The sequence below is a fragment of the Arvicanthis niloticus genome, chromosome 3 (genome assembly GCF_011762505.2).
Source record: "Arvicanthis niloticus isolate mArvNil1 chromosome 3, mArvNil1.pat.X, whole genome shotgun sequence".
Lineage (NCBI taxonomy): Eukaryota > Metazoa > Chordata > Mammalia > Rodentia > Muridae > Arvicanthis > Arvicanthis niloticus.
This window is the reverse complement of record NC_047660.1, coordinates 105,645,287-105,670,948: the sequence shown is the minus strand read 5'-3', so window position 1 is coordinate 105,670,948 and position 25,662 is coordinate 105,645,287. Positions and strand designations below refer to the sequence as shown.

The 25,662-nt window shown below is 44.7% G+C and overlaps 1 protein-coding gene across 1 annotated transcript in view; it reads left to right on the top strand.

Annotated features, from left to right (window-relative positions):
* Positions 1–24,961, top strand: part of Sgpp2 (sphingosine-1-phosphate phosphatase 2) — a 110,259-nt gene extending 85,298 nt beyond the window's left edge. Inside the window, exon 5 of the mRNA XM_034497645.2 lies at positions 20,130–24,961. Coding sequence (XP_034353536.1) covers positions 20,130–20,681 — 552 coding nt within the window. The 3' untranslated portion in view covers positions 20,682–24,961. The remainder of the gene's footprint in view (positions 1–20,129) is intronic.
* The last annotated feature ends 701 nt before the right edge of the window (positions 24,962–25,662 follow it).

The window sequence follows — 25,662 nt, the reverse complement described above, 5'->3', positions numbered from 1 at the left end:
TGTTGGGGTAGGTGTGACCTTGTTGAAGGAAGTATGCCACTGTGGGCGTGCTTGAAGACCCTCATCCTAGCTGATTGGAAGCCAGTCTTCTGTTTGCCTTTGGAACAAGATGTAGAACTCTCAGTTGCTCCTGAACCATTTCTGCCTGGACACTGCCATGATCCCGCCTTGATGATAATGGACTGAACCTCTGAATCTGTAAGCCAGCCCCAGTTAAATGTTGTCCTTATATGAGTTGCCTTGGTCATGGTGTCTGTTCACAGCAGTAGAACCCTAACTAAGGCAAGCTGCCTGTCCAAGGTAGAAGGCTATTTATTGGAGCACTGGACAACTTATCAGTGGCTACCTGACTGAAGAAAATGACTCCTGCTCCACCAGCAACCATTAGCAGCCAGTAATCCCTCAGGAGGTGTGGGACCATGTGGATCCCTCCATAATCCCATGGAGATCTTAAAAATACCTCTGACCATATCTGTATACCCACAGCTATAACAGCATTAGTCACAATAGCAAAAGAAAAAAAAAATGGGAGCAACCTGTATCTGCTGTTGAATGAAGAGGTAAACAAAATGTAGTGTATACCTACAGTAGAATGTTATTCAGCTTTAAATAAGCAGGAAATTATGATTTGTGCTGTAATGTCAATACCAAAGGTATCCTGTTAAGTGAAATAAACCATTAGCAGAAGGACAAAAATTGTAAGAGTGCACTTAATTGAAGAATTTTGGGTAGTCACTTTTAAGTGACAGAAAGTCAAATATAGTTGTTGCTAGGACTGGGGGTAGAAGGGCATAGAAATTATTTCTTGAGTATAGAATATAGATTTTGCTCTAGAAAGAGTTCTGGAGATGCGTGCTGGGGGTCATTGCATAGGCCTGTTGTATTTGACACCATTTTAAGTTGGTTAAGATAGTGAAATGTATATGGTGCTTGTCTGTAGGAAAATTAAATTAAAAGTTTTACTCAGGGCCGGGCGGTGGTGGCGTACGCCTTTAATCCCAGCACTTGGGAGGCAGAGGCAGGCGGATTTCTGAGTTCGAGGCCAGCCTGGTCTACAGAGTGAGTTCCAGGACAGCCAGGGCTACACAGAGAAACCCTGTCTCGGAAAAAAAAAAAAAAAAGTTTTACTCAGGTGCTGGGAAGATAGCTTGATAAATAAAAAATGTTTGCCACACAAGCATGATGACCTGAGAAACCCTAAAACCCAGGTAAAGCCTGGTATAGCAATCCCAGAACTTCTGTGGGAAGATTGGGGAGAGAAATGGAGACTCCCTGAAAGCCCACAGGCCAGGTAGCTTGGTGTAGGTACCCCCAAAACCAAGAGATTCTGTCTCAAACAAGGCGGAAGGCCAGGACTGACACAAAGGTTGTTCTCTGACATGCACATGTGTACTATGTACACATAGGTGCACCCTCATTCACACACAAACACACACACACACACACACACACACACACACACACACACACGTGAGCTCATGTGCAAGTGATCTGTTAGGGGCATGAGTCCTTATCTATGCAAGCACCTCCCTGGTTGGTTTTAATTCAGAGTTGAGAGGCATTGACTGGATCAAGGATGATCCTATCAGGTGTGGTGTGGATACACACACACACACACACACACACACACACACACCTGAACAGCATCAGTTGTAAGGTGGAGGGGAGGTGGAGACAGCTGTGGTTCTCTGGGAACATAAATGTGTCATTGAGGTGGCTCCTGCTTTATATTAATGGCCCCAAAAGAATGACTTCTTTTGCCGGACCTCCTTCTCATCAAGTGTGAACATCTTGCTGTCCAGGACAAGTTTTGGTTGACAAGCCCCAGTTAGATTCCTGGGTAGTCCACATAAAGCACGGAGAGCTGTAAGCCTGCTTAGCTATGGCACCACCCTTGCCAAACCACCTCTAGCCCTGTCTCAGAGAAGAACCTCCCTATTAGCAATGTAAGCAGGATGCTAGCCCTTCTCTCCCACCTCTGACATCAGGTAGTCACCATGATGTGTCAATTCTGACTCCTACATTTGTCCTAACCCCACTGATAGGATTTTATTTCTGATTACCTGTTCCATGCACAGAGAAGTTGCTCTCTGATACAGGGTGTTCATGATGACATAACCCCATCTGGGCTGGGCAGCTATAACATACCTTTAGGGGCCTTTGGAGATGTCAGCACTGTTATACCAAACATGTAGATAAAACACACGGTCACCATGGACATCCTTGACTGACTGATGGTACCACACCAGGGCCATCCTACCCCTAGGTTCACCAGTCAAGAGAAGACAACACATCTAGGTTCCTTCCTGTTTAAGGCAGTTTGTATTGAGTCTTACATTTCCCATTTGCTACTGTGATACACAACATGCAGACTTACTTTTCTCCCTTGGTGTTTAATCTCACGTTCTCTTGGTTGGAAGAATAAATCACTTATAGCAAGATAGAGGCAAGGGAGGAGGGAATAGAAAGAAAAGGAGAGGAGATGTCTTGAAGTGTCATAGACAACTGCTTCACCCAGCTGAACATCGAGGACCAGAAGCAGATGCCATGAGGAAGGTAGCTGCTATCTTTATAATGTCACTCTTGGTGTGTTCCATCTCTTAGAAGCTCCTGAATCAAAACTTTGGACACATGTAGGTGAGATGCTCCTTTAGCTGTGGGATGGGGTCCAAATGCAGAGATGGGACCCTGGGATACAAAGGAGCACTCAGGACAGAGTCTGGAATGAACCATGTGAGATCAAACATCATCTGATCGCCATCTGCCATCTGCTCTTGAGGCAGAGCTTTAAACACTTGGCAGTAGGGTCAGGGTTAGAGCCATCAGGCCCAAGCAGGGACAGTTCTCTCAATAAAGAACCCTCAGTTATCCGGAGATGGGGGGCAACGTCCAGTGTGATGTTTTCCTGCTCTGTCAAAGGCTCAGAAAATAAACACGGCACAGTGTCTGTGCTGTGCGGAAGGCTGGCCACACTATATTATCTGTGATGCCCCAAATGGTGCAACTGCACAGGACCAGCTTAAACCCACTGAGTGATGAAGCAGCATCCAGCATTCTAACAGTGAAACCAGCCCGGCATTGTTGTTGATGGATCAGAACATAAGAACTGTGAACCAATGGTGGACAGTCTCTTATTTTGACTTGACCTAGCCAAAGCGCTGCTGTTCGAAATTGTCCTCGAATTGTTTGATCTGTGGGTAATTATGTAGATATTAGGTTTTATTTGCTTATTTCTCCCCACCCCACCCCTAAGTAACGGTTTAGTTTTGGTTGGAGTTGGAGGATGTTGAAAAGGATTGTCAAATATTAAATTATCTGCAGACCATAAGGAGCTGTGTTCTGGCTCTGGCTGACAGTATTCTGGGTGTGTTTTTCAAGTCGTTTGAAACCACTTATAAAACAAGAAAGAACTCACTTTAAAGCGCTTAAAAAAGAACTTTGGTTGCATTTCTGAGCCTCTGTTACCATGTTGGTAGGTCTGTTGTCTCTCTTTACCTGGGGGTGGGGAGGGATGAGAAGAGACAAATATTTTTATTGTTTTGTAAAAATAAAGAACTATTTCTGGTCTCAAGAGTAGTAAGTGTTCACGGTACTTCAGTCTCTGTTGTTTATAAAGTTTTGGGTTATTCGTTTTTTTCTTTCATTAAGAAAAAAAAATTTAGTAACCAGGAGATATTCAGTGAGTTGTTGGGGACAATGGGAAGGTAAATTGAAGTCATTTTATGCTTCTGCATCAAAGAAACAAAAGTTAGCACTTAGTACAGTTTCTAGCAAGAACCACCCATGGTGTATATCCCTCACAACAAACGTAGACAAACTAATATTTTTTTATGTTGCTTTTTCAATACTGTTCCCAAAGCCACAGCTGTGGCACAGTTTTCTGTTCAGTGCATGTGGGATGAGCAGGCTTCTGACAGTGCCTTGACCCTGGGGAGAAGATGGGCAGGAGCCCAGTGTAGAAGGTTGGGAGCGGGGCTCTCTGACCGCATGGCTGGCCGACAGCTGGGCTCCAGTTAGACCTACTCTAAGAATGCTGAGACGAACCTCTGGGGTAACTATTGGGAAGCATGTAGTTTGTGCTTCTTAGGCTCTGCATTACTTCTAGGTCATCCTGAAAACGTCCCTAGTATCCCCCAAATAAAATGTAAAAATCCATGTTCAGCGGCAGAGCATGGATTGGGATCTAGCGTTTCTATATGGTTTGTCTGGTGATTAGGTGAGTCCCAGTTACTGGGAAAAGAAATAAGAAGGGATTGGATGGACTTTTCACAGACTTGAACGTTAAGTGTGTTTGTTGTCTTGTCAGGCACACCCTTTAGGATTGTGTGTTGTGCTGCAGATACTCTGCAGCTGGAATGTCTCTGAAGCCCATGCATGGGCCTCTCCAATGGAAGGTGCACCATCCTTGTATTTTTGTAAAGTTAACTGTTAAAAAAAATTAGTATGGCTTTTTTTTTATGGATATAATTAAGATAAAAAAGGATTCACTTCCTCAACTCTCTGGGAAAACCAGCTCCTGCTTGTGGTACTCCCCCTGGTTGTCTGGACAGTCAGGAAAACAATACTGAAATGAATCTTAACACCTGAACTTGCACGAAAGTCAATGTTGGTTTGTTACATTGGAGGGATGAAAGGATAAAACACAAGCACCGGGTTCAGTGCTGGGTTCAGTTACTCCTAAAACCTGAAAGTAAGGCCAGTTTCTAAATCACATCAGATCTAAAAGCAAACTCTCATCTTTGTTTTCTGAAGCAGTGCCTTACCATCTTCCTGCTTCAATCCGAGCCCTGAAAGCTAGGTTTACAGGCTGGGATTACACCACACCCATCTTGAGGACAAACGTCAACACAGTATCCACTTTTCAGAGGTCAGACATTCTTTAGGAGAATCTCAAATGGTTTGAGACTTTTTGAAAAAAAAAATATTATTTTTATTATGTGTTGGGAAGGAGGTGTGTGCGCATGAAGGTGCCAAAGTCAATAGATCCCTGGAACTGGAGTTATAGGTAGTTCTGAGTCACCCAGCATGGGTGCTAGGGACCAAACTTGGGTCCTGTGAAAGAAGATTACAGGCAAGCTCTAAACTGCTGAGTGATCTCCCCAGGGACGCGCGCTCACGCATGCACGCGCACACATGTGTTGTTACATGTGTGCAGACTCCAGAAAGGGTCTTGTTTGTATCCCCTGGAGCTAGAGTTAGCCATTGTTATGAGCCACCTGACATGAGTCCTGGGAACCTAACTTGGGTCGTTTGGAAGAGTAGCAAATGCTCTTAACTGCTGGGCTCTCTCCAGCCTCTCCAATGTTAAAGACCAGCAATTCAGTGCCTTGAAGGCAGAAACAGAGTCAAGAGTAAACTGGTGCAGAGACACAAGTCTTTAATCCCAGCACTGCAGAGACAGAGGGGGCAGATCTCTGTTAGATTAGAGGCTACATAGTGATACTATATCTCAAGAAAAAAAAAGAGAGAGAGAGAGAGAGACCTCTTTGCCTCAGGAGGAGGCTTCCCCAGTTCTTCATGACACCTCAAAAGCCACTTGGAAAGTGGATTAATATAAAGATCAACCAAGGAAAGGCTAGCTTGCCAATTAGCGAGAACAGACAATCCCCCCCCCCCCTGCAAAAAGGAATTTAAATATTCATTGAATATTGTAAGTCCATTTGTATTTTCAGAGATGTTTTAAAAATAATAAAAGAGGGGTCAGAGAGATGGCTCAGCAGTTAGGAGCCACTGACAATTTGAGTTCATACTGAATCTGCATCTTGTTAGCATCTTGTTAGGAGACGTGCAGACTGTGGTGTAAGCATGTGCCTGGGTTTGGGCAGCCTGAGATCCACTAGGCTGTGAATCCTTTGAGGATAGCAGTCTTTTTTCTTTGCTTTTCCTTGCCATCACCTTCACCCTAGTTCCCAGCAGGATTCCTGGCACTGGGCTCCCAGTAAACGGTCACTGGATGACCACCAGTATGAACAGATTACCGGCTAATAATCTATTTTTTCCCAGTCATTTCTTTGCACTTTACTGAGTCAGACTTGGAAATATTCAGCTACAGGTCTGAGCTCATCAGATCACAGAGTACTTTTTCTTTCCAGTGTTTTTTTGTTTTGCTTGTTAGAATAATCTTTATCTTATAAGAAATATAGAATGGGAAGTGTCAGCATGAAGGCCCATATTGTAACTTTCTAAGAGTATAGAGTGGCAGATTTAGTGACCTTGGAGTGATGTGTAGGGAATAATAATTTTAGCTGTCTGGAAAACCAATTCTCTTTCTTACTCCCTTGCTCCTCCCTCCTCCCTCCCTCCTCTCTCTCCCCTCCTCTGTCCCTCCTCCCTTTCCTTCCTCCCCAACATGCTGTCTCCACCTCCTCAGCACTAGGGGTATAGGCACTCACGGCCATGCTGAGCTTTTTACATGGGTTCTGGGATCTGCACTTGGGTTCTTGTGCTAGGACAGCAAGCATTTAACCCTCTGAGACAGCTCCCCAAAACCAGTTCTTAGGAGGGAAGGACGTCTCACAAGAGGTCCTCAGAATATTCCAGGTACATCTCACTTAATCAATGGGATGACAGAGCAGCTGGGAATGGGGAAGGACATTCCATGTCTTCTTTTGGACTTGAATGTCATGACAACAGACCCTGCTACCTAATCCTTGGACATGAATGTGTAAGTAGTACCAGAGGATGAGGTATATGGGGTCTAATCATAGAACCCTCACTTTTGGGGTTCAAGCAAGAAAAAAAATTTACAAAACATTTATATGGATGTGACACATATGGATGTGTCAAATTATACTGTGCAGCTCAGAAATTTTCTAGCAAAGAATGTGTGCTTTGCTGCATGTGAATATAACCCATGTCAGGAGACAACATCACCAGCCCACGTCCTTGTGGTCTCAATTCTGCATCCCCCTAAAGGCACTGCTGCTCAGATCATCAGCTCTGTCCACTTGTTTAATGGCATGTAGTAACCAGGAGTGCATTGGCGAGATTCACTTTTCCTTAAGCCTTTCACAAGCTTAAGGAAAAGTGAATTCCTTAAGGAAAATGATTCACCAGGCCTTGCTATACTACCCACTCTGCCTTCAAAACTCGTAGGCTCAAGCAATCCTCCTCCTTCAGCCTCCTTGACAACTGAAACTGCAGGCACATGCTACCATGTCCAGCAGAGTTTGTGTGTGTGTGTGTGTGTGTGTGTGTGTGTGTGTGTGTGTGTGTGTTGTGTATGTGTGTCTTAGTTAGGGTTTTACTGCTATGAAGAGACACCACGACCAAGGCAACTCTTATAAGAACAACATTTAATTGGGGCTGGCTTACAGGTTCAGAGGTTCAGTCCTTTATTGTCAAGGCAAGAATATGGCAGCATCCAGGCAGGCATGCTGCAGGCAGAGTTGGAGTTGAGCATCTTCATCCGCAGGCTGCTAGTGGAAGATTGACTTCCAGGCAGCTAGGAGTAGGGTCTTACAGCCCACGCCCACAGTAACACACCCACTTCTCCAACAAGGCCACACCTCCAAATAGTGGCACTCCCTGGGCTGAGCATACACAAACCATCACAATTCAGTATTCAACTCTGTGAAGATGCTCCACTGTTCCTTCATGACTGATGTACATTTGGGTCAATCCAGTGAGACAGTTATAAACAGTACCACTTTGAACTTCCCTTTACACCCTTTAGTGCAGATAGATGGGTTTTATCAGAGCCTGAATGCAGGAGTCAGGGTATCTCATAGGTGTGTGGGTGTTCATCTTCGAGATCGAACATTCGGTCATGTCAGTTCCTGCTCTCACTGGAGGCATATGGCAGGTCCCCTTCTCCACTGTCTCCCCCAGTGACATGTCTCAGTATCTTATTTGATTTTGGTTTCTCTGCATGATGATTTGTTAACCCCCCTTATATGTTTATTGGCTATTAGATATCTCTTTCTTTGTGAGGTCCCAGTTGTCTTTACCCCTCCCCACTTTAACTGGATTGCATGTCTTTTTGCTGGTACTTATCAATACATTGTTAGTCAAATGTATTATTAATTCTCTTCTGTGCTTTGTAGCTTCTTTTTTTGACTCTTTTATCGGCAGTTTTTTGGTGAGAAGTTTAAAATCTCAGTGGAGCCCAGTTCCTGAATCTTTAGCTGATGGTTATAGTTCTATGTCCTAAGATATTTTTCTGCATACCACAAATCATGGAAATATTATTTTATATTATATCTATGAACATTTAATCATTTTGCTCTGCTTATTTATAGCTATGCTCTACTTGGAGTTGATTTTGTGACTTTTCTTTTATATGAATGCCCAGTCCACTGTGCACTTGGGAGCGTTGTCCTTTATGCAAGTAGGAAAGGGTCATCTTCATAGTAAATCCTGTGACTGTTTACATCCGCTCTGTACACATGTACACCATGCTCTTCCATACTGCTCTATCTTCTTGCTAAGACCACTGTTCTGTATGTTTACTGGCTGTTAGATATCTTTTTCAAATATCTAATGTCTGACATGTATTAGATCTGTCTAACCTCTGATAGATCTTAGACTCACCATCAGAACTCTCTGGGATTGATATGTCCAGCCTCACCACAGAGGGAGCATGCCATATATATATTTATGGAGTGTCTTCTTGACACTCCATAAAGCAAGATGCCAGGAGTCTGGCTTTCAGATGAAGGGAGAACTGCACAGTACTCCCTTGGGGGAGCTTAACTTTTGCTCAGGGAACCAACATCCAGGGCACAAGCCAGCATTCCCCAGGAGCATGGAAAAAGGACAATGGCAGACTTCCTTTTCTTCCAGGTGTGAACCGTTGTGGCACCAGGGCCACCAAGAATTCCCAGATTCCCCTATGTGTGCATAAGTATTACTCTATCAGAAATTCACTTTGAAAGATGACTTTTTCAGTACATTCTGAAGCTTTTATTCTCATGTGTGTTTCACAGAAGAAAGTGGGAGGCCCCACCATGCTGCATAAACATGACTGTGCTGGCCTCTGCCGTCTAGCAAGCTGAGGTGGACTTGGTCCCTCACCAGTGCACCCCTTGTCCCTCAGCATCATCGGAGAGTTTGTTAGAAAGGCAGTCTCCAGTGCCACCTGGACCCTGTGTCATTGGAAGCTGCATTCAAGAGCTTCCCTGTGGGGTTCTTACATGAGGTGCAGTTTGAAAGCAGTCCATTATCGTCACATCTCCTGACAAGACAGTGGCAATGCCAGTTACACACAACCTGCATGGACCTGTCGGATACGTACGTCCCATGGAACATGACTCTGCTCTGTTCTCTCGTTACTCAGAGGCCCTGCTGCCCACCCAGGCTCAAGAAAGATCACTTAAGGGTCTGACAGTGTCTTTTGTGTCTCCCGGCAGCTCGGCCTTCCCCTGTACCTGCCAATCTCATGCACTTCTCAGCAGTTGTCAGAGATGATGATAAAACCTGCCTGGAAACATGTCTGAGCTGCTGTCATAATCCTCCTGGCCTGCCAGGCCCTGCCATGCATCACAGATAGATTGTTTGTACACATGGGAATTTGGGGTGGGGAGTTTGGTGTGGTTTGTGAACAACAACTGCTGGGACTTGTTAGACTCTGAGGAGCCAAGAGAAGTAAGTGATGATTTTCTTTTTCTTTGTTTCACAAGATCCCAGGCTGGCCTCAAACTTACTATGTAGCAGAGGATAATCTACATCTTTTTGGGGGGGAGGGAGATATTTTATTTATATTTCAGATGTTATCCCCTTACCTTATTCCTCCCACCCCCCGCCCAGGAGCCCCCATCCCTCCTCCTCCTGCTTCTATGAGGATGTGCCTCCACCCACCCACCCACTCCCACCTCCCCGCCCTCATATTCCCCCACTCTGGGGCATCCAGCCTTCATGGTACCAAGGATCTTCTCTCCAACCTATGCCCTAAGGCCATCCTCCCCTACGTATACAGCTGGGACCATGGGTCCCTCCCAATGTGCTCCCAGACTGGTGGTTTAGACCCTGGGAGCTCTGGTTGGTTGGTATTGTTGCTCTCCTCATGGGGCCACAAACCCTTTCAGCTCCTTCAGTCTTCTCTCTCACTCCTCCATTGGGAACCCTGTGATCAGTTCAATAGTTAGCTGTGAGCATCTGCCTCTGTATATGTCAGGCTCTGGCAGACCTCTATGGAGACAGTTATATTAGCCTGTCAGCCTGCACTTCCTGGCATCCACATCAGCGTTTACCTTTGGTGACTGCACATGGGATGGATACCCAGGTGGAACAGTCTCCAGACGACCACTCCTTCAGTTTCTGTCCCACACTTTGTCTCCATATTTGCTCCCTTGAGTATTTTGTTACTCCCTCTAAGAAGGACTGAAGTGCCCACACTTTGGTCTTCCTTCTTCATGAGCTTCATGTGGTCTGTGAGTTGTATCTTGGGTATTTCGAGCTTTTGGGCTAATATCTACATATAAGTGAATATATACTGTATTTGTCTTTCTGCATCTGGGTTACCTCACTCAGGATATCTCTAGTTATATCCATTTACCCATGAATTTCATGATTTCATTTTTTAAATGGCCGAGTGGTATTACATAAGTGTGCCATGTTTTCTTTATCCAGGTAGAATCTTTTCCAATGAACAGAAATAATATACCTTTTAATAAGACAAAACTCAACCAGATAGCTTGTCCCTTCAAGGGAGATTCTGAGGATAGTAGTGTGAGAAAGTTTAATGCTATTGGCATATTTTTGTTGATTATCTATAGAGATAATATGTTCAGTATATTAAATAGATGAATAAAATGAATTTCTTTTTACCTTTCTTCAATCACAACTAAAAATCATTTTTTTTAAACAACAACAACAACAAAAAATCTTTTGAGACAGGATCCTGCATTGCTCAGACTAGTCTGAGGCCTTGGTCCAGTAAACAGCGAGGTGAGCAAAGCTTGCCCTCCTGTGACCTTCAGGTGACCTTTGTCCTTGTGTGACATCAGAGTGAGGTTTTGTCTTACATCCACATTCTTGAGACAGGATTTCACATAGCTCAGGAAGGTCCCTAATCACTGAGTAGGCAGGGCTCATCTTGCGCTGCTTGGTTCTCCTGCCTCCGCTTCCCCAGTACAGGATTACAGGCATGGACCATCGCGGTCAGCTTAAGCTTTAAGCTTTTATTATTTATCAATTTAAGGGAAGAGAAGCACTTGCTACTCTGCCCCGCTCTGTTACATCCATACTTTGTAATATTTTAACCCCCACAGAATATTTAATACCCACAGAATATTTAACACCCACAGAAATCCATTCCTTGTCAAAATTATCAACGTCATTTCTATTGAATCTTTAAATAGCCTCCCTTTGCTCCAAAACTACAGCCCCGATGAAGCTGGTGTCCTCTTTTCTGCCCCGTGTGGCTTCTTCCCAGCATCAGTGAGTTTTCAGAAGGTCTTTTCAAGCCTCTCTTTGTAGCCACAGAGTACCATGCTTGTTGGTCCTTAGTCCACATAAAGTGGCTGGCTTCAAGGACAGCCATGGCTCACAAAGGAGCGGCCAAGCATGCACCACTCTCGGATCCCACGACAGCAGATCTCACTGTTCGTGTCACCGGGGGTGGAGCAAGAGTGTTACTTGGCTTTCTGCTTCTGATTGAGCTTTGTTTCTTTTTTTGATTTTTATTTCATGGGTGTGGGCACATATGCCTGTGGTGCGCATGTGCGGTGCCACAGGTTGACACTGGACATTTCCTCCTTGATTGCCCTCCACTTTATTTAAGAGACAGGGTCTCTCATTGTATCCAGAGCTTCCTAATTCAGCTAACCTAGCCAGTTTGTCTCAGAGACTCCGTGTTTGGGATTACAGGTGGGTGACCACACCCACCTGGCATTCATCTGGGCACTGGGGATCTGATTCCCAGTGCTTATCTATGATCTACTAAACTCTGTTTGAGACAGATTCTCACTCTGTAGTCCAGGCTGGCCTGGAGCTTGCAATTCTCCTACCTGAGTGGTAGGGCTTACAGGCTCAGGTGTGTCTGTAGACATTGATGTATGATGATTGAAAATTAATACTTTTAAACATATATATTCACTTTTCTTCCCCATACAAATGCTAATTACATAGCACACAGGTTTCTCTCTGAAATCACTAATATGTATATTCATGAGCACTGTGGCCTCCCGCTTGCTGGGGCCGCCACTGAAGCCTGTCTTCATTATTCTGAGAAATCAAATTAAACCTACACTAGCACAGGAAAACATCAAAGATGTTCAGGAGGAGACGCTGACAAATTTCCAGCGGCTACCCTCCTTACTCTCAAGAGGAAGGCCAGGTCTGGCTTGGGTCATTGTCAGTTTCGTGGCATTCAGAGCAGTCTGTGCATCTTGGCTTTGCCTGGGTTCCTGGATCCAGCTCATTCTGTGAGGCCCTCAGGGCTAGAGCAGGCCCTTCATGTTCTCAGCAGGGGATCTGGCAGAGGGGAAGATGCCTGAGCCAGAGTTCCCCAGCTTACATGCCTAAATGGTCCGGGGACCTGAAAGCATTCTTTGCAAAATTGAGCGAGTGTCTGGATCTGCCCCTCTTTCTAGCCAGACAACCTGGGGCGGCCCTAACCCCTCAGTAGTGTTCTTCAGGGGAGATGCTGGGAGATAGGATGAAAATGTGTCCCAGTAAACCACACATGGGAAAGGAATGGAGGGTCAGAACTCACCCATGTAGACAGACGGGTAAGGGCACACTGTAGAACTTTCCAGAGATGTTCACCAAAACTGAACAAGTCCTTTCCGTTTGGCTAATGATAAGAATGCACAATGTCATATGTTAATAGCCATTGTCACTAAACTCTGCCCTGATGTTCCTGTCCTTGGAGGACTCCTCTTTCACTTCTCAGGTTGTCTGTTTTGTTTTATCCTCCCCGACGTGTGGCAGGAAGCTTGCCATCCTTGGCTTTCCGCATCTGGCTTTTCCTGCTCAATGCAGTGACATCGATTCCCATCCACTGTCCTGAAACGACATGATTTCTTTCTGCCCTTTGGCTGGATGAACCTCCACTATATATACGTAACTCATTTTCTTTATCCGCTTATCTGTTGACAAATACCGAGGCTGATTCTATAGTGTGGCTATCGTGAAGAACGAAATGGTATTTTTATTAATATAAAAATACTAGCCGGGCGGTGGTGGTGCACACCTTTAATCCCAGCACTTGGGAGGCAGAGGCAGGAGGATTTCTGAGTTCGAGGCCAGCCTGGTCTACAGAGTGAGTTCCAGGACAGCCAGGACTACACAGAGAAACCCTGTCTCCAAAAAACAAAAAACAAAAAACAAAACAAAAATAAAACAAAACAAAACAAAAAAAAACAACTAAGCTTGACATAGTGATGTGCATGGTCAGGATAGCACTCTGTAGGCAGAGGCAGGAGGATCAGGAGTTCGAAGTCCTCTATGGCTACAGTCAGAAAACACTGTCTCTAAATAAATAAGTACTATACTGATAGAAAAAAAGGCAAAGGTATCAACTGTATAAAGTCCAGGAAGATATAGCAGTGAGTCAGTAGAGCATATGGAAGACAGAAATCATCTGGAATATTCCCACTCAGAAAGCCCAATTCATTTCCTTCTGCTATTTCACTCATGCATGAGTGTCTGTGTGTGTGTGTGTGTATGTGTCTCTGTGTGTGTGTGTGTGTCTCTGTGTGTGTGTGTGTACTTAAGATTAACTGTGCTCTCTTCATTAAATCTCACTTATTGTTAACTTTGAAGCCATAGGGAGGGGCATGAGAGTTCCAGACATGTGTCTTTTCCAATGGAAAATGTTCCTCCTCTATTATTAAATAAGGAAGCAGCATGCTTCCTCATCTCATTTTTTGTGTGAGCCGCAGGGCACGTCCAGCCTGTGCCTTTTCAGCCTCGCTGTGATACGGACCCCTTTCTTTAGAATAATTTTTCTTGCTTGCATTTTCGGGTTTTTCTCTAGTGGAGCACGTTACCTTTGGTGTTAGTTGCATGAACTGAAATAGCCCAAGAACCGTTTTCAAGTGTAAACTAATCCTTCCTTCTTTCCTTGCTTCCTGAGACCTAGTCTCCTGTATTCTAAGCTGTCATCAGACTCACTCTGTGGCTGGAGATGACCTTGAACTTTTGACCCTCCTGCCTCGGATGCCCTGAGTTCTAGGATAACAGGCGCATGGCACTATGCCCTAGCTGTATTCTATGCTGATGCTGGGGGTTCCTGCATGTTAGGCAAGCACTGGACCAACTGCGAAGTGCTCCGAGCACCATAGGTGATGGGCACTTTGTGAATAGTTTTACTGTCTTCATTTTCTTCAAATTCCTTGAGTAGAATCACAGGTCTGAGTGTTTGTGTAATGTTGTCATTTAATTATCTTCATAACAATGACAAATGCTTTGTCATTTAATTATCTTCATCTCTGGAAACGTTTTTGAAGGTTTCTGTTTTGTCGGGGTTTTGTTTGTTGGTTGGTTTGTTTTGGTTTTGGACCAGTGCTAGGGCCAGCCTGTGCTACAGAATAAGCACTTGTTTCAAGAAAAGTTATTTAAAAATAAAACTTAGAGCATTTATAGTTCTTCTATTTAGAACTATTTACAAAATAATTTTGTTATAAGAAAATTTACAGTTCCCAACTTGGAAATCTCACCAGTTATGGCTCAGGTGTTTTACTTATGAGAATACCTAAATACCTTTATTATAGTATTACTTTTCATGGATGAAAATCCAAATGTATGACTAGAAGGGAGGGGGGAAACTCCATCTTCAGCCATATTGGCTAAAATTGGTTTTGCCTCAATTGATGGGGCCATGGACCAAAATAATTTAGTTTAGGTTGAAGATGAACATAATTAAGTTTATAAAGACTATTCCAACCAGATGTCATGGACTTTGGTAACTGTAATTACAACAGAAGACAGAAGGAGCCAGGGTAAATTCTTATTTATACTTTGAAACAATGGGTAGCCAACACCCCAGCCTCCTAACTTTGCAAGCGAGTATCTGCTCTAGCCCAGACGCTTTGAGAAAGACTGCAAATAAATCAGCAACCTTGGTTCAACCTTGACTTTCTGGCCAGACACTTTTAATGAGTCCAGAGGAAAGTATCTCATCACAGCAAGGGCAAAATAAGGGAAGTACATGAAGTAAGTTCCTCACCTTCTGCTCAGGGGGGAGGGAGATCACTGCCAGCTGTGGAGATACATGACAGTGTGTGAGAGAGGCATAGCCCTAGAGCCAAGCCTTAGAGAGGAGAGAACTTGCCAGGTAGAGATGGCTGGAGCACACTATAGCTAAATGGAATACAAAACTGTACTTGGTTGTGTTTAACAAAAGGCAAGTGGGCTCAGCCTTGACCAGAGAAGCTTCTGTTTGCAGTGGGCAGCGGTTCAGTGAGCAGAGACTCAGAACTCGTCAGAGTACTGGAAATGTGTCTGTTGAGAGCACAATCCTAAACAGGACATCTGCTCCACCCGCTCCAAGTCTCAGGGAACGTTATGAAAGAGAGAGCAGAAAGAATGACCGAGCCACAGGATGGGGAGGAATGCTGTGAAAAGATGTTTTCAGGACATGGCCTTGCACTCATGAACGTATATCAGCAGAAGCAATCTGAACAAGACCTATGTTGCAGCCCGACCTACCCCACGTTGGGCGCCAAAAATGATGCGGCCCTAGCTGCTCCACACTTGGGGGCCAAAGATGTCGGGGACCGCTCTATCAATATTGGGACCTGCACTGCCAAAAGCCTTGGGGGCTAAATTATTAGAGCCTGCATTGCCCCAAGCTGCTCCAGTCAGCAGGTCAGGATTCAGCAAGAGAGAGAGGACAGACTCGAGGAATGGAGACCAGACAGAGTATGATTCAATCCTGTTTATTCTTCAGTCTCTCTTCTTCTCTCCAAGTCCCTAGTTCCTAGTCTAAGTTCCAAGTCTCGAGTTCCTAGTCCCTAGTTCCTAGCTCCTAGTCCCTAGTGCCTCCAAGTTCCAAGTTCTTTCTCCAAGTGCTAAGTGCCTGCTACCTAATAATCTTCCAAGTGTTTAATAACTAACTCCAAGTTGTACTGAACTCTTCTGTCTGCCTCTTGCCTTTTATATGTCTCACTTCTAAGTTACAACCTTAAGTCTCGGCTCTAAATCACACCTTTAAGTCTCACACACCCAAGGGAGATCTGCCTGCATGCTTCCTAAGTGCTAGGATCAAAGGTGTGAGCCACCACACCTGGCTTCCCCATCCCCCCCCCCCCCCCCCGCCAAAAAATTTTTTTTTTTAATTTAAAAATCAAGCAGACTCATTTGAGAGATGTGGGAAAGCATTAAGAAATTCCTGGAAAACGTTGAGGATTTTGACTGTGCTCAGGGTCTAGGCTGCTGTTCCTGAGTTTTATTTTGTTTTGTTCTAACTTTACATTCACTGAACCCAGATTATGCTTGGGAGGCAGGGTGTAGATTCTTGGCCGCACTCTGGATCAGATAGGGGAGAGTGTCTGTGCTGCCTTGTTTTAATGGTTCATGACATAACCTAGGACCATCTGGGAAGAAAGTTTCAATTAAATCTGTCAGGAGTCTCCATGAGACCTGTAGCCATCCAGGTAGCCCCATAAGCAACCATGGTGGGAGGGCCAAGGAAGAGTGAGTGATCTGTCCTTGGGAGACTTCCTTCCAGAAGGGACCTGAGCTGCTTTATCTCTGTGGATGAGGTAAATGCCCATTTTGTCCCTGTTAACTTCCTTGGGGGGTCAGACATGTGACTGGTGGAGGTGACAAGGGGCCCTCCAAGTGGCAGTACCTCCTCTCCCCTGTGAGAGGAAGGCTCCTTTGTGGTGTTACGCTCAAACAGTAATGTTCCTTTAAGCACATAGACAAAATACTGTGAGATGACCTCAGCAGGCCATCTGCACAGAGGTCCTCACTCATGTGGTTGTGGATGGGCAGATCCCATCTGGAGAAGATGCTAAGTTTAATTTCACTTATTTACAAAGGAAATAATAAATGCATACACGTGATACAAAACTCCAGTGTGAAAAGTCCCCTTCCCCACTGTGTACCCAAGTGCACTGCTCTGTAAATATCTACCTGCCTGTGTTACAAGCTTTTTGTCAGTCAAAATGAAACTATATCTTACCCATGCCATCCAGCACCTTGCCTTGTTACCAAAGAATTTAACGTTTCTATGCTCTGTGTCATTTTTAAAACATCATCCTCTTAAACCGTGTAGAAATCAGCAGGTAAAAATTCTGCTTGGGGCTGGAGAGATGGCTCGGTGGTTAAGAGCAATGGCTGCTCTTCCAGAGGTCCTAAGTTCAATTCCCAGCAACCACATGGTAGCTCACAAGCATCTGTAATGAGATCCGATTCCCTCTTCTGGTGTGTCTGAAGACAACAACAGTGTACTCAAAAAAGTGTATACAAAACAATTAAATAAAACTCTGCTCAACAAAGTGTCTCTAAATCTATGCAAGGAAATATATTATCTGAAATTGGGATTGTCCACTCACTTCCTTAAAATGTTATGGCAGCCAGGGGATTCTTTAAATCCAGGTGGGCAGAGCCACTGAAAGCTGGCTTCCACACTGATCCCAGCTCCTGTTGACTTCTGTCACCTGCTGTTCTTGGCAGGTAAGACAGCTGCATGAGTGGCGTCCTTAGGTTGGAGGTCCCCTTTGTACCTTTTTGGAGGGTAGATGTTCTCACTCACATAGCTCTTCCACATTGCTGGGCTTTTCAGGGACAGAAGCTCTACCCATGATGGAAACACATATGCTCACCCCCATTTCAATCACAGAGAAACCTGAGCAGGACAAACACCACCTACTGGGGTGATCCTGCAGCCTGAGTTACCCGCTGAGCTGTGGGAATGGGTTCTTGGTAAACAAGAGGATTGTTGGATAGCCTTTCGAGTTCTGCATGTAACCTCTGTGCGCCTGACCACTCCACACAAACCTGAGTGCTTCTCTGGTACCAATAAAACAGTGTTGGCAGCTTCAGTTCTCACTGAAGGGGCTCTTCTCACTAAAGCAGTTAGAGCAGGCTCCATCTGGATATGTCACCAGAGGGGTTGAATACAGTCAGCCGAAAGCTCTGCTTAGTCATAGTTAGCCTGACAGCCCAGGCCTACCTTGCCTTTTGTAAACTGCTTGGAGTATCCTCTTGTCACAGCTCTGTCCCATGGTGTATCTATACCACAGTTAAATGCAACACTACTCCTAGAGAGGGACTTGGTGAGTTACTTCCAGCATCTTGCCATTACCAGCAACACCACCGTGAAGAACATGATGACCTTGATTCAGCTGTGGGCAGTTACGGCCCCTGGGTCAGGCCCCTGGGTGAGTTATCTTCTGCTAGTTCAGGAGATAAATGTGTACCTTTAAAAGCTACTGACAAGTTTCTGCCCCATAAAGCATGCAGTATTCTGCACATGGCTTAGTGGAAGATGGCTTCGTTAACAGCCTTAACTTTCCCTTTGGGTCACTGAATCAGATTCTCACAGTAGAGCCCAAACTGGCCTAGAACTCACCATCCTCCTGCCTCCACTTCCCAAATGCTGAGATTCCATACACGCACCACAATGCATTCACCACCATGCCCAGCTAACAGAACTTTGTCTGAAGGACTGGTTGAGGAACAGATTCTAGGAGATCCTCAGCATAGTCTGAGAAGATAAGGGTACAAAGTTAGGGGCCTCTCTAGGTCTCTGGGGGCCCCTTAAAATGCAGCAGCTGACACTTGGCAGTGTTAGACAGGGACAAAGGAGCCCACAGGCATTTCCATTTTCATTTGTTTGTAATGTTTTTTAGTTTAAAAGTTGACAGTCATTGGCATAAGTTTTTGTGAATTTGGGGTGGTAAGATGGCTCGACAGGTAAGCCAAGCCTGATGATCTGAGCAATCCTTAGGAACCACATGGTGGAAAGCACCCAACTCCCTTTGACTTCCACAGGCCTGCTGTAGCAGGCACATGTGCACATACATATAATGTAACTGTTTAAATTTTAAGAAGTCTGGCACACATATAATTTTTAAAATTTATTTATTTATTTATTTTAAACTCCAACTTTTATTCCTCTCCTGGTCCACCCTCTGACTGTTGCACATCCCATACCTCCTCCCCAAGCCCCTGTCTCCAAGAGGATGTGAGGATGCTCCCGCCCTCCCCCACACCCCACCTGACCTCTAAACTCCCTATAGTGGCCATCTCAGTATGAAATAGTGCCATGTCCCTAGACTGCATCATGACATAAATCAAGACCTCTAGGCAATGGCTGATAACTGTTCTCTGTCCTTGAGGATTTGTTTTTTAGAGAATGCCATATAAATAGAACCAGGCAGTACGTAACCCTTGGAGCTTGGCAGCTTGTTCCATTCAAAAGCATTTCCTGGAGATTTTATCCAAGTTGTACATTGCCGTTTTGATTGCTGAAAAGTATTCCAGGACATGAATATAACACGGTTTTTGTTTGTTTGTTTTTTTGTTTTTTTGTTTTCTCTTTCATCCAGTCAGGAATCTGGGGTTGTCTCCAGTTTGGGGTGATTATTAATACAACCTCTATAAACATTCAAATACCAGCAGTCATGGAAACACACGTTTTCATTTCTCCCCAATGACTGGACTCTTGCATCTTATGAGTAAATATTGGAGTATTTTAAGTATTGGGAAGCAGTATTAAACAGTGTATTTTTAATAGCGTTTCTGCTGTAAACTGTCCAGTTTCTGTACTTACAGGGATGTTCATTTCTCCTGTGATACTTATTCTAGTCAAGTGGGGTTAAGGAGTTAATGGGTCTTTCATCTGGTAATGTTTAATATTCAGAGTTTTTTTTTTAATGCAGTAAAAAAAAAGGCATTTAGAGCCTTCATAACTCTCTGCCAAGAAAGGGTAGTGCCACCTCTATGAAGACTATGACAATGCTTGAGACCTAACATGTATATAACAAAATAAGATTAAATGGCCATAAAACTATCAAACACTCACTCAGAAAGAAATTGAGAATTTATTCTTGAAATACAGAAATGCTCTTGTAAGAGAATATGTGACACCTGTAGCACGGTGACTATGTATATTATTTCCTATTTTCACTTTAAATTCTTAGCTTTATACTTTCTTTAAATACATACTATAAACCATACAGTGATTGTGCATTCCCAGTCCTAAGCAGCCATTTTCCTTTTCTCTCCGGCAGGATGTCCTGGGTGGTGTTCTGATCACTGCAGTCCTCATTGCCCTGACCTACCCTGCCTGGACCCTCATCGACTCCCTGGACTCTGCCAGCCCCCTCTTCCCTGTGTGCGTCATCATTGTGCCATTCCTCCTGTGCTACAATTACCCCGTGTCTGACTACTACAGCCCCACCAGGGCGGACACCACCACCATTGTGGCTGCTGGGGCTGGAGTGACCCTAGGATTCTGGATCAACCACTTCTTCCAGCTCGTGTCCAAGCCCACCCCGCCTCTTCCTGTGATTCAGAACATCCCACCCCTTACCACTGACATGCTGGTTCTAGGTCTGACCAAATTTATGGTGGGGATCCTGTTGATCCTCTTGGTTCGCCAACTGGTGCAAAACCTCTCCCTGCAGGTACTATTCTCATGGTTCAAGGTGGTTACTAGGAACAAGGAGGCCAGGCGAAGACTAGAGATTGAAGTCCCTTACAAGTTTGTCACCTACACATCTGTTGGCATCTGTGCCACAACCTTTGTGCCAATGCTGCACAGATTTTTGGGACTGCTCTGAGCCCAAGACAGTTGGGAACTAGTCCACTAATGTGAGATGCAAAACGTGAGAAAGCTGTTGATTCAGGTAATCTCAAGGCCTCCTGTTTAAGGAAAATATATGAGTCATATTTTTGTTTTGCTGATATAACATAGATACTACTGCTGTGGTGCCAGCCATGTTATTCATCTGTGAGGACACCAGGGGCAAACCACACCTGAGGTCTGCAAGCTCACCCCTCCCCTTTCTGTTACATGGACTTAGGACCTGGTCTTGGGTAGAGAGAAATTGTGGCCCAGCTTGGAATGGCTACAAGCCCCACCAAGCTCCAGAGACCCAGCAGACTTGAGGTAATATGAAGGCAGGATAGTTCTTTTCAGTTACAATCTTGCCTAATGCCGAGTCTCAATCCCCAAACTGGAGTTTGGTCTGGGAGTAGGGTGGGCACCATGGAAAATTGCAACTCCTTGGACAGAATGACTTCTTGTGCTGTGACCAGACTGGACTGTGCCTGAGTGGGTGGCAAGACCATTCTAGAATAAAGTTTCCTGTGAGGAGACTGAAGAGAGTAGCAGAGCCATGAGGCCACCGGAAGAGCCTGCTTTATTTACCAGCTCATCTCCAGGCACTGGTAGTGAAGCAAGACGCTGAGCTTCCTTGCATATAGTCTACAGCATCCCAGGATTCGGTTTCTACACTAGTGTCAGCAACACATGACGGGCTGCCAGCTTCTCACAGGCGGACATGGGGACACGCTGAGACTCCTGCACCCTCCTGCTTTGCCTTCAGCACCTTCAGTTGTTTAAGCTTCCATAGAAGCCTAGAAGGCACTGGCTCAGCACAGGAATGGATGAGCTTCGTCCTCTGGAAACCTGACCAAGTTAGGCAGCCCTGACATTGTCTCATCCCGGTGACATTACCTCATCATTGCTCGGCTACTTTGTATAAATGTTTTCAATTATTCACCCACTAGGCAGAATCAGGGATTCCCTCTCAGTCCTCCCCACCTCTTCTTACCTCTTGGCAGTTTTAAGATTTTCAGTTAAGAACTTTAAGATTTTTAGATTTGAAGAATTTTAGTGCAAGAAAAACTGCAGTCTATTTTGAGGGGGGAAAAAAAAAAAAAGCAAGCCAATTAACTGTAACACCTGTGGTCCTCCTTAGCAAGAACAAGGTATTCCTGGTGCCCACAACAGAGAGCTTTCCCTGCACTCAGAGTTTCAGAATAAACAATATGCTGCCAGGTTGGTGTAAATGGTAGTTGTTGACCTTTTGAGGGATAGTGTCAGTAAGCCAGTGTTTCACTATACACACACATTGGACAAAATTACACACACACCCTTAAGTGCTGCTGAGGTTCCAACTTGTTCATTCACACCAAGGCCAACATTTTCTCTGATTTTAAGTATGTCCCATGGCCTAGGTTGGAATGATGTTCTTTGGTACTGAATATAGTGTTTTAATTTCTGAAGAATAATTCTTAGGCTGGGCATGGTGGCACATGGTTTTAATCCCAGAACTTGGGAATCATAGGCAGATGGATCTCTGAGTTTGAGGCCAGCCTGGTCTACAGAGTGAGCTCCAGGACAGCCCAGGGCCACACAGGGAAATCTTGTCTTGAAAAACAAACAAAAGGAATAATTCTTAACAAAATGCCCATTTTTAACTTAACAATTCTTCTCTTATTTATCATAGTTAAGAACAGGGATGGAAAGGGTCCAGCACTTGGCTGGTTTTGCTGACAGTATTTCAGCTCCATGGCTGGGGAGCCGCAAGCCCTGGCTTACAGGTTTGCTTGCCTAGGCCAGGCTCTCCAGTGCATGGCTGTTGATGGAGCACTTTCAGTTGTTTCTCCCCCAATCCCCAAGCTACCAAACTAGAGCTTGTAATGCTGGTTAATATTCCCACAGGGTGATTTTTAGTTGGTTTGTCTGAGGCCTAATGGCAAAAGCTCAGCTTCTTCTACATGTATCTGCAAAGACAGGCCGTATGGATTGTCACAGCAGTGGGTGTGGTGAGTAGGAAGTTTAAGGCCCAACAACAGGGAAGTTGACAACTGAGTGAATGCATTCAAGGCTGTGTTTACATAATTTAGATGGAGGATGAATATATTAGCCACACAACATTAAACAGCGGCCTAAGAATTTGTCCTGACTGGTCACTCTTGGATGGACTTGATAACAGCAACTGGAGGGAGAAGGTATTCACTGAAGATGCCAAGTTTAGTTTTGGATTCCTACAGTATTGGTTTTAAATGCTGTGGCCTGACCATGTTTTGCCTTTGGTGAGCCTTCTCAATTCACCGAATTCACTTCTTACAGAGAAGCACTTCACCCTAGTAAATTCTCTCTCCGGTCTCCTTTCACAACACTTCTGTCAGTTTCTCTTTGGAGAGAGAGTGCCCCCTGCTGGCTTAGCTTGTCTTAGTCCAAAGGCCCTCTTGCTCTGGGCTGGCCGGTCACCAGAATGTGTCCCTGTTAAGTCTAGGACTGGCCCGCCCGGAAACCAAAGCTTTTAGGCTCCTCTGGGAATCAGGAAGAATAATACATCCTTTTCCCATCTTGCTACTACTCTGGGTCAAGGCATCAATCTAGAACCGGCTTTCTAAACAACTGTCCATTTTGGGTCATTTTTGCTCAGACCTGTACCATATGCTGGAAAAAGACATAGGCAAAACCCTTAAACTAATACCCTTTCATGGCAGCCACTAAAACCACTCCACACTGTGCCTGGTAACTTGGGGTTTTCTTGCCCAACTACACAACTCATCTTCCTGGGATAATCACAGCATGTGGTATTTCAGACCATATGTTTCAGGTTTCTATTTTGGAAGCCTTCAACTGTCTTGCTTATGCAGTGTATGTAAATTTATTCTTTTTAAAAATAAAATCATTTTTTGTTTGAGTATGATTATTAAATGCTTTAAAACCTAATGTTTTCTTTCCATGATTTTTTTTTCTTTTTCATTTCTTTTTTGAGACAAGGTCTCAGTCTGAACCCAGGTTAGCCTAGAATGAAGAGAACTAAATTCAGACAACTACCCTGGAGTCTGAGCTGCCTGAACACTTTTCCTGAGCCAAGTCTCCTAGCTGTAATGCTCTATCTTTAAGCACCTTGATTTGCTCTTTGAATTAGCAATTCAGAGAAGACTGCTTTTAGATTAGCCAGTTGTGTCCAGGGTTGCGTGAATATTTATACTGTGACCAAGGTATACTTGTCACTCATGGGCTGAGCACCTAAGGGATGTAAAAGCTCCAGTCTTTTCTGTGGAGTTCTCCTAGGTCAGAGAAGACTTAGACTCAGAGAATTTTAAGTCAGCTCTAAAGTGTCAAGGTTGTGTGGAGAAGACCAAGCCATGGGAGGCAGCAGGACAAGGACTAATTTGGGCATGAGGACAAGAGCAAGTCCAGGCTTTATACAGGGCATTGCAGGAGCCAGACTTAGAGGGGATGCCAGGTTGCCTAGGCAGTGGGGTAAGACGGTACAAAAAGATATTCCACATCTAGGGACCAGCTGGACAGAGGCACTCCCCCGCCTCTTAGAGAGAAGTCAAACCAAACCTGCATGGTAACTATGTGAGAAGTGAGGGTTGGATATGGTGTTTTCATAGGTTCTTGTCATCCTGATTCAAATATTTCAGTGTGCTCTGGATACCGTCACCCCTGCACTCTGAACCACTTGCTCCCTGGTCCCCTAGTTAGAAAACATGTAGCTATGTCCCTTGTGCACACTGTGTTCCTTAGGCTTCTCCAATCGGTTCCCCAACTAGTCCTCAGAAACAACATTCATAAATTGTTTTGCTGTGAACAGGGTTTCTTGTTTCTCCAATGAATGGATCTATTTCTCCAGCACAAGGTTACACAGACCCAAGCCAAGAACATTTTATTTTATATAGGGTTCTCCAAGCCACGTGTGTTTATTTTGCTGGCATGGGTGTGTGTGATGGTGAGGGTGCCTGACACATCTTTTGCTCTCCACTCTGTTTAAGAAAGTCTCTCACTTAGCCTGAAGCTCACTATTTTGACTGGACTTCTAGGCCAGCAAGCCCCTTGGATCTTCCTGGCTCCACCCCCTAGTACTGGGATCACAGACACATGACGTCATGCCCCTTTTATACGGATTCTGGGAATTCAAGTTCAGATCCTCTGGCTTTCCCAGTAGCCACTTAACCCAGCAAGCCATCTGCTCAGCCCCTTGCTCATCTTGTAAACTTTCAGTGTGCCTTGCTGTACCAAAGTCATATGGCAATTCTTTCTTCCTCACACACATAAGACTTTAATAAATTAGCTTGGTCTTACTATACATCCGTTGTTTTCTTGAAGTGGGGCACACCTGTAGTACAGCCTCGCATACTTACATGCATACTAAGAGGGGAGCTGAATGTGGGCCATGAATAGAATGTTAAATTTCTAAAACCACAGCCACATGGGACAAGGGGGCTATATGAAGCCAAAGAAATTCCTCTTCCTTCTCCACGCCTGTCTATGTGGCATGTGAAAACAAACAAGAAACGCAACGGTGGCGTGCTAGGAGTTCGGCCGGTGCCACATTTTCCACACTCAACACATCTGCCGGCCTTGCTCTCTCCTCTTACTGTGACATCACGATCTCCAGTGAAGGTGTTCAAAGAAAGCCAAACCTTTCGGTAACAAGCCCAACACCACAAGTGGGGGTGGCAACCTGATGCTGCCTTAATACATGTAATTAAGAGTTTATAATTTTCCCAGAGAGGAGAGGGGTTCTGGGCTGCAGCTTTGTCACCTGGAAACCATATGAGTAGCCCTGAGGGAACAAATTATGCAGAGCCCACCAAACACAGACCATCTCAACCCATCTCAGTTCGACACTGATAAAAACCTGTAGAAGGGTCCAGAAGATCAAAGACATCCATTAGGCCCTTTATAAACCCTACCCCTGAGCCACCTAGTGACCCATATACTTGAGTTCTCCCCACCTGAGCTAGCTTCCTACAGCAGTTTGTTTGTGGGGTACCTGTCTGTCC